Below are 12,733 nucleotides of genomic sequence, written 5' to 3'. Positions count from 1 at the left end.
CTGGCCTGGCGGGAAACACAACGCTACCTCTTGCAGGCAGCTGCTAGTACCTCAAAAGGCGCGTGCGCAAAGCGAAGGCTGGCGGGGTTTATGGGTTTCGCGTGTGTTAAGTGCGTGCGCAGTGGAGGCCTGAGCTCACGCACTGTACGCGAGACGGGGAGGGCGCGTGCGCATAAGGAGAGGCTGTTAGTAGGCCCTCGGGGCGCGCCCCCAATGGAGCATCCGGGCCAGGAACAATTACTGTATACACTGTGCATTGACTGCCCTTCGTCCCGCAGGCGTTTATTGAGCGCCCACTGTATGTCAGGCACTGCGCTGGATGTTGCTACTTAAGCGAGAACGACCAATGCAACCTAGCAGGGAAGTCCTGATCGCCAGGGAGCGGGTCTCTTTGGTCTGCCACGGTGTCCCCCACGCCTAACACATTGCCCGGCACGTAAATGTGGATCGAGTGAAAGGGGGAAGACAGACTGATCCCTGCTCTCCAGTGTAGGGCTGTCCGGAGGCAACACCGTGACGCTGCAGGGAGAGGAACAGCCGGCCGGGCCAGTAGAGGGCGCCGTGGGAGCGCCCGGCGGGGCGGGGCGGGACGGAGTGGGGCGCTCACCTTCCCGCAGGCCCCGCAGATGGCGACGCCGGGCGCTGGGCCCGGGCCGGGGCCACCCCCGGGGCTGGAGGCAGCGCTACAGAAGCTCGCGCTGCGGCGGAAGAAGGTGCTGAGTGCCGAGGAGATGGAGCTGTACGAGCTGGCGCAGGCGGCGGGCGGCGCCATGGATCCCGACGTGTTCAAGTGAGCGGGCGCGGGTGGAGGCTGCGCGCTGGTCTGACCCCCAGACAACCCCGGGCTATTAGACCCCGCCAGGCCACTGATCTGTATATTAGAGCCTCCCGTCCTCGTCGTGACCCTCTGAGGGCTCAGAGTAGAGTCGGGACCTTGACAAAGGTGGCCCTCCTGGACCTAGTGTCAGTCTGGTAGCCATGCCTGCCCCGTTCTCGGCCCAGCAGACGGGCCGGGGGACCAGTAGGGCTCACTGCGCACCGCATCTTTTCTCACCAGGATCCTGGTGGACCTGCTGAAGCTGAACGTCGCGCCCCTCGCAGTCTTCCAGATGCTCAAATCCATGTGTGCCGGGCAGAGGCTGGCGAGCGAGCCCCAGGATCCTGCTGCAGGATCCCTGCCCACATCGAGCGTGCCTGAGACCAGAGGTCAGCTGGGGTGCTCTCTGCCCCTGTGACCCAGGCGGCGGGGTGGCAGGGGCCAGGAGGTGGGCAGTGCCAGGCACAGCGGGCTAAACCCTCAGTGGTCAGGCCTTTCTGTAGGTCTTCTCCCATGACCCCCTGGACCCACCCGGGGGCTCTCCCATTTGGTGCAGTCCCCAGCTTTGGCCTCAATGCTAGCCGTGAGAGAGCAGGTTTGGATCAGATGGAGGCAGAATGGGTGCCCCAGCGTGGCCCAAGCAGGCGAGGCCTCATCTGACCCAGCCTCTTCTCACCTCATAACTCATGCCTTCATGCCACAAACACAGGGACAAGACTGCTTTGGTTCCTGTTCCCATGGTGTGTACACTCTCCGGGGAAGTGCTCAGGGGAGTGGGCAAGCAGAGAGGCTTTCCTACAACCGCCTCCCCTGAACCCACCTCACCCAGCTCCAGATCCTGCCCAGGAGTCAGTGTGGCAGTCCTGGCTGCCCTGGGCACTCAGGGTGCAGAGGCTGGAGTGGCAGAGCACCTGGGCTCAGGCGTGAGGGGCCTCCTCACGCTCAAGGATTATGAGCAGGTGCTGGTGATGAGAATGTCAAGGCAGAGCTCCCCGCGTGTCCCTTCTGCCCCTGATGACCGTCAGAAACCCTCTGTAATGCAGCAGAACCTCCTGGGCTGGCTCCTTGGCCAGAACACTCAGGCACTTACAGGCATCCTGAGAAGCAGCTGACACTGGAGTGGAGGGCAGGCTGGCCCCTTTGGGTGGGAGTGCCAGGGCCCTAGGCACTCAAGCCCCCTTTCCTGAGAGGCGCTGGGCTTCCTCACTGACCCATGCTCCATCTGCTCTCTTTGTGTCTCTCTCTGACCTGCAGAGGCCTCCTTTCTCTTTGCCAAGAACTGTAGCCCCCCTGCAAGGGCCTCCTTTTCCTCAGCCCCGCGGCCTGCGGCCTCTCCGGTTCTGCACCACAGCCCAGCTGCCACGCACTCGCCTCTCTCTCCAGGGCCCCCCGGTTCCCTCCGGTACTCTTGCTGCCTGTTCTCTCCTTTTGCAGGTTGCATTTATTGGTTTATCTCTGGGGGTTGTTGTGCTCTCTTGTTTCCATGGAAACTGCTGTGGCCCAAGAAAGCCAGAACAGCTTCTAGCTGCAAGGGCAGGATCCTGCTGGCCATCTCTGCCACGCAGCTTAGAGACTAAAGACACAATTTCATGGTTTATTAAGAGACAACCTGCAGTACCCCTAACCCCCCAGAGACTAACTCTGCTGGGTGAGACTTGTGCTCTACAGAGGTGTCCCTGCCCCAGAGGAGAAGAGGCGGAGGGGCAGGGAAGATGCTACAGAAGACCTAATTCTGCTTGGCCTGGCCTGGGAGGTGCTATGGCGTCCAAACTGGGCACTAGCATGCTGGGAGACGCTGCGGGGTGGCAGGGCTGAGGGATACTTGCACACTGACAGAATATTGGCATTTGTACCAAAGAAAATGTGGATGACAGTTCTCTTTGTATCTGTTTTTTGTGAGTCACTGGACTTGTCAGATTTAAAGGCAGGCTGGGTTGACTCAGCTTCACCCCACAACATGCTCCTGTCTGCTCCCCCTTGGCCCTGGGTAACCTGTTATTACATCTCTGTCGAATCAAGTGCACACGAGCACTTGAGTGTGAAGACCAGGGAGGTAGGGCAGAGGAAGCCTGAGCTGTCCCAAGTTCCAGAGGAAGAACCAATGTGACCCTCCCCACCACACCGGGCAGCAAAGACCCCGCTCTCTGAGGAAGTACTTTCCAGAAATTCTCTTAAGAAGGGATGTCATAGCCCTGCAGGAATCTTGGGGAGAACTTAGTTGTCAGTCTTGGAGAGCATGGAAAGCGAGTCTGATGTTCTATAGAAGCCAGGGTCTGCAGTTTCAAAGGGGGGAACACCTCGGCTTGCTCAAGGTGACAGATGGTAAAAACAGAAATGACTTAACAGGCCCCTAAGAAACTTGGTTGCATCTTTTCTCCAACAACTCATAATTTCCCTAAGGCAGGCTATTTGACCCTGAACCCTGAAGGAGACTAGGGGTCAAGCAGGAGACGGGAATCCTGGTCAAAGCCCACAGGGCAGACCCTGGCTGAAGCTGGCCCGGAAGGGAGGGACTGTGAGCTGGTGAGTGAGCCTGGTCCACCAGTACATTTTGTCCCCTGGGGGGTCCTCTTAGTCTTGCTGATGCTGTCAACACTCGGAGCCCCGGGAAGTCAACCATTTAAAATAAAACTCTAGTCCAGGTGTGGTTACAGGTATGCCTGTCGTCTACACACACACACACACACACACACACACACACACACACACACGAGAGAGAGAGAATAAAGTAAGCAAATTACAAATCAAGGAACAGACCAGTGGTCTCCACCCGAGTGTGACTACCTAGCGGTCAGGGCAAGTCTTGAGCAGTCAAGCCTCTGCAGGACCCAACCATGGGATCTGGGAGTGAACCTGAGAGCAAGAAGCTTGACCACTGAATGTTTGCAGGATACTGAGGGAGGGAGGAAAACGGGAGAAAGCGCTTCCAAGATCCAAGTTCAAAAGCCTGACTTCATCATCTGTTGATGACTCCTGTGCTTCCTGTGTTGTCTGATGGGCTGAGACATGGATAATCCAGAGAAGAGGAGAGTGCCTTGTGGGACAATGAGATAGCAGCTCTGCTGATAGTGAGCCCTCCTGTGCTGCTGGCAGTTGTAGCTAACCACAAAAGCTTCCTAGGGCAGGAGTCAAGAAGCTGAGCTTCCCTGCCCCTAAACTGACCATCGACACTCCCACCCCCCACGCCTTCATTCTAGGACACCCTCCCGGGCCTCCTGCACTCTGCCAAGGACTGCTCTTGGATATGCCATCTGTGGGCAGTCTCTGAGCCTCAGAACCCTGGGCTGATACAGGGTCCCCGGCTGAAAGTACTGTGATAGGAACATACTAGATGTAAATGTTGCTCAAGAAACACAGAGATGCACTGTGATGGTGGAGTTTGTGCTGGTTCCTAATGACTGTTTTCTGTGTCCGCTCAGGGAGAAACAAAAGCAGCACTGCTCTTGGTGGAGGCCCCACCCTGGCAGAACGGAGCTGCCGGGAAGGATCCAGCCAGAGGATGCCCCGACAGCCCAGTGCGACCAGGCTGCCCAAGGGGGCGGGGCCTGGGAAGAGCCCCACTCGGAGCAGTACCTGAGCCAAGCAAACCACGTGCTATGGGCTCCACCAGCCTCCTAGCAGAGGTTATGCATGAATTCCCCCCGTTGGTAATAAACCTTTTTTTTTTTTTAAATTCACGGTCTATTCAAGCTGTTTTCTATCATATTTTCAATATATTAAAGCACAGATATTTAGAATTAGTTCTGTTGCTCATCCTGGCTATGCTATAGCTGAACTAACCAAGTGACTTAAACTAGTGACGTCACCCTCATGGACCTCATGTCAACATATTTTGCTTGAGACCATTCTTAGGGTGCTCAGGTGCAGTGGGGGCAGGGGTTTAAAGTATGGAGGGGGGAACACTGTCAAGTTACCACAGACAGGACCGGGATGAATTTTTGGAGCTTCTAACCTTCTGTGGGTCATGCATGCCATTGAAGAACCCAATAAAACCCCTTACCCCCAAAATGCCCTGATCTTACACGTGACCCAGCGTATTAGGGACTCTGTGGACACCCTCCCCGCTTCCATGGGCTTCAGATTTTAAAACCCCAGTTCTGTCCGGCTGGTGTTGCTCAGTGGTTGAGCATCAACCTATGAACCAGAAGGTCCCAGTTCGATTTCCAATCAGGGCACGTGCCCGGGTTGCGGGCTCGGTCCCCAATGGGGGGCGTGCAGAAGGCAGCCGATCAATGATTCTCTCATCACTGATGTTTCTATCTCTCCCTCTCCTTGCCTCTCTGAAATCAATAAAAATATATTTAAAACTCCAGTTCTACGCTTTTGTACTTTAGTCCACACGTCCCATCAGTGGACAAGCCTGAAAAATGGCAAATTCAATGGAAAAATCGAACTCAATTTTCCTAGAATTGAGTAAATGTTAACGCTTTCAAGTCTTGGATTGGGAATATTGACTGTTCCCCCGGGTTATATCATGTAAGCAGTAGCTCCTTACAGGTGTGGGTAGTGCTGCATCCACCCCAAAGCACAGCACCGTGTAGCCCAGACCAGGCCTGGCAGGCTTTCCACTCCTGTGTGCAGACAGGTTTGATACAGAAACTTTAATAACTAACAACTTGAAACTAGGAGAGGGGTGACAGGAGAGAACAGAAGAGAGGTACACCCGCCAGCCGCACTCTCCCATTCAGTATTCTTCCCCTTCTTCAGCCTCAGCTTCCACGGAATCCACGCCCACCTCTTCATAATCTTTCTCCAGAGCTGCCAGGTCCTCCCGGGCCTCGGAGAACTCCCCTTCCTCCATGCCCTCCCCCACATACCAGTGCACAAAGGCTCGCTTTGCATACATGAGGTCGAACTTATGGTCCAGGCGGGCCCAGGCCTCGGCGATGGCCGTGGTGTTGCTCAGCATGCACACAGCCCGCTGCACCTTGGCCAGGTCTCCCCCAGGGACGACGGTGGGGGGCTGGTAGTTGATGCCCACCTGCCAGAGAAGAGGAAGAAAGCACTGTGTGAAGCTTCTGTGGAACCCAGAAATGGTGGCATGTAGGCGCCCTCTGGCGACCTGACAGTCTCTGAGCCCTTCTTTGTGCCAGGCAAGAAGGGTGATGGTGTCCAGACAAGGAAAGACAAGTGTCCAGAGCTGCGACTCTGGCTCGGTCCCAGCTGCCTGAGAGGCTGTGTCCCAGCAGCTATGACATGTGATAGGCACCCTGGTGATTAAACTGTCTTCCTTCTGAGGAAGGACACCGTCCTGGATTCTTCATACGTTACTTTCTCCATAGGCTTCAACAAGAGGGGAACTGATCTCCATAGGGGAAGCCTTTTTCACCTAGGACACAACTGTGATGGTATTGCAAGGGAGGATCATACTCCCGCTTTCCCACCAAATAATCAGTGTGTGTATAGCAGAGTGACAGGTACACTGCCCGAGGACCACGGACCACTGCTTGGACTACAACAGCAGGTGGCCTGTGTGTGTGCTAAGTAGGAGGGAGGGGTGACATTCCAGGGCTCAGACCAAGGGGAGGCATTCCAGGCTTCAGGGGAGAGAGGGCGAGGTTTTGGCAGCAGAATACAAACAGGGTCAGCTAGAGTTAGGGTCAGCAAACTTTGTCTATAAAGGGTGAGGCAAGTATTTATTCTCTGCTGGGTGGGCCATGCACTCTGTCACGGCCACTCAATTATGTCTTTGCAGCACAAAAGCAGCCACAACAATAGGCCACTGAATGAGTGTGGCTGTGTTCAGGTTAAACTTTACACAATCAGGCACTGGTCCACCAACCACGCTGATCCCTGAACTAGAGGAAAAGAACCCAGTGTAGGAAGTCCTAGTTAAGAACACAGCACAGGCTCTGGCTGGGTGGCTCAGTTGGTTGGAACGTCATCCCATACACCAAAAGGTGGTGGGTTCGATTCCCAGTCAGGGCATATATCCGTGTGGCAGGTTAGAATCCTGGTTGGAGAATGTGCGGGAGGCAACCAATCTCACATCGGTGTTTCTCACATCAATGTTTCACTCACTCTAAAATCCCCCCTCACCCCCTGCAAAAGAAGAATCCGGCACAGCAGGCCCACTAGAAGCAGTTGAGGGTCTGAGCCAGAGGAGGCAGCATGAAAAGCAAGGGAAACAGATCCCAGAGGGAAAGAATAGACAGGGTTCAGTAATCAAGGACAGAACAAAGCTGAAACACGACAGCAAGGTTTCTTCTCTGTATCAAAAGAAAGGCTGGTACAAACTGGGGGTTTGAGGCAAACTCAGGCGGGAATTTCTAGGCTTACTGAGAGAAAGAAAAGGATGTTGCCTTTTTTTTCCAACAAAGATATTCATAATTATTTTTCCTTAAATCAAATACTTCATAGGACAGTTAAATTTGGTATAATTTCTACATACCTATGGAATCAAGTGGGATTTAATGACACCAATAGTAATATCCCAATTTAAAATATCAACATGAATTACCAAAATGCCCAGAGACTTCCTATTATAAGAAGAAAATATCTTATTTATAAGGCTAATAAACATTTCCCACACTAATTCCACCACCTGAACAGGGGAACAGAGATCCTTCAGAAAATTTCATGTTCTGTTAAGAAATATTCTTGCACCGCAGATAAACAGTGTGATGACTCAGGAGGGAAGTTCAAAAGACACCACTGGATAAATTATCACTCTGGTACACTAATGGATGACCAAGAGCCTAGCTGCCATGGAACGGGGTGTTCTCCACAAGGGCAGCGTCCTATTGCAGGGCCTGCAGCATGCTAAAAGGTAAAACCACTCGTTATCACCCAGTCCTACCTTAAATCCCGTTGGGCACCAATCCACAAACTGGATGGTGCGCTTGGTCTTGATGGTGGCGATGGCCGCGTTGACATCTTTCGGGACCACGTCCCCCCGGTACAACATGCAGCAGGCCATGTACTTGCCATGGCGAGGGTCACACTTGACCATCTGGTTGGCAGGCTCAAAGCAGGCATTGGTGATCTCAGCCACGGACAGCTGCTCATGGTAGGCCTTCTCAGCCGAGATGACTGGGGCGTAGGTGGCCAGGGGGAAGTGGATGCGGGGGTACGGGACCAGGTTGGTCTGGAATTCCGTCAAGTCCACGTTCAGGGCCCCGTCAAAGCGCAGGGAGGCCGTGATGGAGGACACGATCTGCCCAATCAGACGATTGAGGTTGGTGTACGTGGGCCGCTCAATGTCCAGGTTGCGCCGACATATGTCGTAGATGGCTTCGTTGTCCACCATGAAGGCGCAGTCGGAATGTTCCAGGGTCGTGTGGGTGGTCAGGATGGAGTTGTAGGGCTCCACCACGGCCGTGGACACCTGGGGGGCTGGGTAAATGGCAAATTCTAGCTTGGACTTCTTGCCGTAGTCAACCGAGAGCCGTTCCATGAGCAGAGATGCAAATCCAGAGCCGGTGCCGCCCCCGAAGCTGTGGAAGATGAGGAAGCCCTGCAGCCCCGTGCACAGATCCGCCTGAGAGGAAGCAGAGACCGTGAGCAGTGCCTTCGGAAGCCACACCGCCAACCGCCAACAAGCCTAGGTCCCTCTCTTTGACTCCACAAGTTTAAATGGATCCCAGTCACCCCCGGTAACCTGCATTCCACTGGGAGGGAAGGCAAAGCAGACACCGGAGATGTACGGATGGACGCACTGCAGCCACACCAGAGAGGAGGACCATGGTTCATGATTCTGCCTTGGGTTTTTCCCAAATGACCCCGGAAGGCTTCCCAGCACCCTGCTTACCAATTTGCGGATCCGGTCCAGGACCAGGTCAACAATCTCCTTGCCGATGGTGTAATGGCCTCGGGCATAATTATTGGCTGCATCTTCCTTCCCGGTGATCAGCTGCTCAGGGTGGAAGAGCTGCCTGTAGGTCCCTGTGCGCACTTCATCTACAAAGAGGACACGTGTGCCTTTAAGGACGATTGTTCACTCACCAGCACGGACAGACTGGGGGAATGTTCAATTCTACCAAGCACGTGCTGTTCCTTGTAGGTGAACAGCATCAGTGTATCACAGGGAGGCTCTATGTAACACACAGAGCACATCTGCAATCTATGGCTCTAGGGAGGTAAACTCAACTCATGGCACAAATACCAGCCTGACTGGTTCCCCAAGAAGAGAACCCCTGCGCACAGGCAATTCTACATATTTATTTCACACCAAAAGGTACAATTTTAAAAATGGTTCAGACCGGACAGTCACTAGGTCAGTGTGATTTTTGCCAGGCAGTCCTATCAGGGCACCTGTGTGGCCTGGTCTCAGACTTTAGGGTGACATTCTGTCATCTCTGGGTGACCACTGACAGGTGCTCTCTTTGCAGCTCTCCTCAGGCAACTAATCTGGAGGGACCCAATGAATGTTCCCAATTTCTATGTCTGAGCTGCAGTGAAGACTCATGCACCAGCTGAGAGTGCACAGCATTAAGGTGACCGCCTACCTGGGGCTGAGGCAGTCATGAATGAATCTGTCATAAGCTCAGGTGACTCCTGGCAAAGCAGCTTTTTGCTGTATGTTAGGTTTTCCTAAATCAGGAGCCCAAGCCCCACATTTCAAGCACTAACCTTTGTTTCTCACCTGACATGGTCACGGCTTACCCGTGTGTCCATCCGTCCTTTTTGCAGAGGAATTCCAAGGAGAACCTGGGGGATTAACTAGGCTCTCCCAGCCGCCCTGCCTGCCCGAGTACCTACCAACCACGGTGGGCTCCAGGTCCACAAACACTGCTCTGGGCACATGCTTGCCAGCCCCAGTCTCGCTGAAGAACGTGTTGAACGAGTCATCCCCACCGCCAATGGTTTTGTCACTTGGCATTTGCCCGTCAGGCTGAATGCCATGTTCAAGGCAGTATAATTCCCAGCAGGCATTGCCGATCTGGACACCGGCCTGTCCCACGTGGATAGAAATGCACTCGCGCTGGGAAACAGAACATCAGTGTGAGACCCCTGCCCCATCATCGCCAAGGCCATTGTCACTATATGGCAGGAAAATAAAACCTGATCCGTAAGTTAGAAGTCGTACATCCCTTAATGACAGGAATGCATTCTGAGGAATGCATCATTAGGCCATTTCTTGTCACTGTTTGAACATCATAGCGTGCACTTACACAAACCTAGATGGTATAGCCTACTACACACCTAATTATATGGCACAGCCTACTGCTCCTAGGCTACAAACCTGTACAGCATGTTACTGCATTGAATATTGCAGGTAATTATAACACAATGGTATTTGTGTATGTAAACATGTCTAAACATAAGAAAGTACAGTAAAATACAATATAAAATATAAAAAATGGTACGCCTGCATAGGGCACTTATCCTGAATGAAGCTTGCAGTACTGGAAGTGAGTAAGTGGTGAGTGAATGTGAAGGCCTAGGACAGTGGTCGGCAAACTGCGGCTCACGAGTCACATGCGGCTCTTTGGCTCCTTGAGTGTGGCTCTTCCACAAAATACCATGGCCTGGGCAAGTCTATTTTGTAGAAGTGGCGTTAGAAGAAGTTTAAGTTTAAAAAATTTGGCTCTCAAAAGAAATTTCAATCGTTGTACTGTTGATATTTGGCTCTGTTGACTAATGAGTTTGCCGATCACTGTCCTAGGACATCACTGTACACTACTGCAGACTTTATGAACACTTCCCCACCAGACAGCCTCCTCCTTCCTCCCGACAGGGTCAGAAATAGAACATGGAAGCTGTCAGTGCTGCTCCATGCACAGGGATGTGGGTCGAATGGAAATATCAAGGAGAAACTGGCTGGGTAAGGCATAGAACACCATAACAGTGACTGTCAGGAGGAAGCAGACGGTGGCTGGAGGATCAGTAGGAATAAGAAATCATTATTGAGACATAAAGGAACACAGGGGATTGTCATGGCAATGTGGTTTCATTATTGCGTGCTGGAGCAGTGGTCAGATTAAGGAGCTTTCTGGTATTCACGAAAAGAGGCGGTATTTAACCTGGAGAGGGTGTGAAACTGAGCACTCAGTTTTAATTTGTAAATGTGTTGTCGGTTCCATTGACCCTACTTGGCACAAAATGCCCTCTCTGGCATTGAATTGGTGGAAGAAATAACACTTATCTATGCTTTACAACATTATTGTCTGAAAATATGTCCCAACGATAGGGGCAGGCTGGCACCACACTACCACAGAAAGCTTTTACAGTAAACCCTCAATTTTGTGGACCTCAATTTAAGGAACTTCGGATATAATGGACAAAATTTCAGGTCTGTTGCCATATGTGAAAATGAGCACCGTGTTAATTTTAAAATGCTTTTAACCAAGATTTGCTTATAACTAAATTAACAGGGTTTTCTGTTATGAGTTCACTGATTTTTTAAAAAAATATATATTTTATTGATTTTTTTACAGAGAGGAAAGGGAGAGGGATAGAGAGTTAGAAACATCAATGAGAGAGAAACATCGATCAGCTGCCTCCTGCACACACCCTACTGGGGATGTGCCCGCAACCAAGGTACATGCCCTTGACCGGAATCGAACCTGGGACCCTTGAGTCCGCAGGCCGACGCTCTATCCACTGAGCCAAACCGGTCAGGGCATTCACTGATATTTTTAACAAATTTTAGTGAATAGGCCATATGTTGAAAAAAGCCACTGCAGTAACTTCGCACACATAAATATTACATATCTAACAACAGGGTGGTGAAGGGGGGCGGGGAGGGCTAGAAGGGGTCCATGTAATACTTTCAACAAGAAAGATTAAAAAATATATTACATAGCTACAACTCCAGTCTACATATTTAAATCCAAGAGTGGCCGCTGGTAAACGTGATCACACCATCTCTCCCGCAGTCATTGGTTCAGTGCCCCCCTGGCATGACTGACTGCAGCAGTTTTCATGAGTGCCCCACGCCGTTCCTTCTTGGGGGGGGGGGGGGCGGCGGAGCGTGACTGTACCTGGAGTGTGCCTGGCGCCCAACCTTGACCAACATGCTCTGGACACGACCCTGGGAAGCGCCCCAGTCCCAGCGGGGTCAGGAATGACACCCTCCTGCCCTGCTGCCACCCAGGCCTAAACTCCCCCCTCCCCACCCCCTACCCCCCCACGACACGGCCCGTCGTACCATGGTGCTCACCGCCTGGCCTCAGCCGTGCGTGCTCCCACCTCCACTCCGTCCAACTCCAACTCCGCGCGCCCAACTGCCCGCCCTCCACGCTGCGCCGAGTGCTGATTGACACGCCATCCGCACAATTGCCATTGGCTCTGGCTGCTCTGGGGGCCGGGCCTTAGGCGGGGACTCCAATGGCGATTGGCTATTTTCTTGAGACACAAACTCTTTTTTGATTGGTCGTCACTTTGGGCGGGAAGTGGTGACGCCACGGCGCCGTGCGGGGCTGACGCCTCCTGAGCCGCTGTGAGGGGCCCCTGCTTTGGGTGGAGGCCCCCCTACGGTAGATCACACCTCCTGAGCTCTATGTGTTTATGGGTAAAATGTAGTCTTTCTACAGGGGTGTCAGAAGTTATGAGGGCTGCTAACTGTGACAGGTCTTTACAGACTTAAGCCACAGCAAATCCCTGCAAGGGCTACTCAGTTAGCATCCTTTTACTGGTGCTGATGTTAGCACCCTAGGCTGGTAAAATGCATCTTTATTTTTTATTGGCTGATTTCAGTGAGAGAGAAATGTCGATTTGTTGTTCCACTTATTTATGCATTCATTGATAATTGTATGTGCCCTGACTGGGGATCAAACCGGCGACCTTGGCACATCAGGACGATGTTCTAACCGACTGAGCTACCTGGCCAGGGCATGAATTTTAAAGTCCAGAGTGTGTCAGGGGACCAACCTATGTGACGGGACTCTTGCAAGATGTGGACCACAGGGATAAGCTCCCGGAAGGAAGTGGCTGGGAAGCTCTAGGACAGATGGAGGGGTTAAGTCTACCTTC

General features: G+C 52.7%; 2 protein-coding genes across 3 annotated transcripts; one reads left to right on the top strand and one right to left on the bottom strand.

Annotated features, from left to right (window-relative positions):
- Nucleotides 1-178: 178 nt before the first annotated feature.
- LOC103286985 (mitotic-spindle organizing protein 2B) lies at nucleotides 179-4,492 on the top strand. Of its 2 annotated transcripts, XM_028147048.2 has the most exons (4): nucleotides 179-790; nucleotides 1,058-1,206; nucleotides 2,072-2,251; nucleotides 4,237-4,492. In XM_028147048.2, the coding sequence occupies exons 1-4, from the start codon at nucleotides 627-629 to the stop codon at nucleotides 4,392-4,394; spliced, it is 651 nt and encodes a 216-aa protein (XP_028002849.2). In that variant the 5' UTR covers nucleotides 179-626; the 3' UTR covers nucleotides 4,395-4,492. The 2 variants fall into 2 exon arrangements, with proteins under 2 accessions (XP_028002849.2, XP_008140846.2); XM_008142624.3 differs by lacking the exon at nucleotides 2,072-2,251 and having other exon boundaries at nucleotides 189-790.
- Nucleotides 4,493-5,451: 959 nt separating this feature from the next.
- On the bottom strand, nucleotides 5,452-11,927 carry LOC103287202 (tubulin alpha-3 chain). Its single transcript, XM_054712433.1, has 5 exons — nucleotides 11,910-11,927; nucleotides 9,518-9,740; nucleotides 8,568-8,716; nucleotides 7,617-8,297; nucleotides 5,452-5,798 (listed from the first exon to the last, which is right to left on the bottom strand). Exons 1-5 carry the CDS (start codon nucleotides 11,910-11,912, stop codon nucleotides 5,502-5,504), a joined length of 1,353 nt encoding a protein of 450 aa, XP_054568408.1. The 5' UTR covers nucleotides 11,913-11,927; the 3' UTR covers nucleotides 5,452-5,501.
- Nucleotides 11,928-12,733: the final 806 nt, after the last annotated feature.

Source organism: Eptesicus fuscus, chromosome 23 (assembly GCF_027574615.1).
Source record: "Eptesicus fuscus isolate TK198812 chromosome 23, DD_ASM_mEF_20220401, whole genome shotgun sequence".
Taxonomy (NCBI): domain Eukaryota; kingdom Metazoa; phylum Chordata; class Mammalia; order Chiroptera; family Vespertilionidae; genus Eptesicus; species Eptesicus fuscus.
This window is presented reverse-complemented; position numbering and strand designations above follow the sequence as displayed.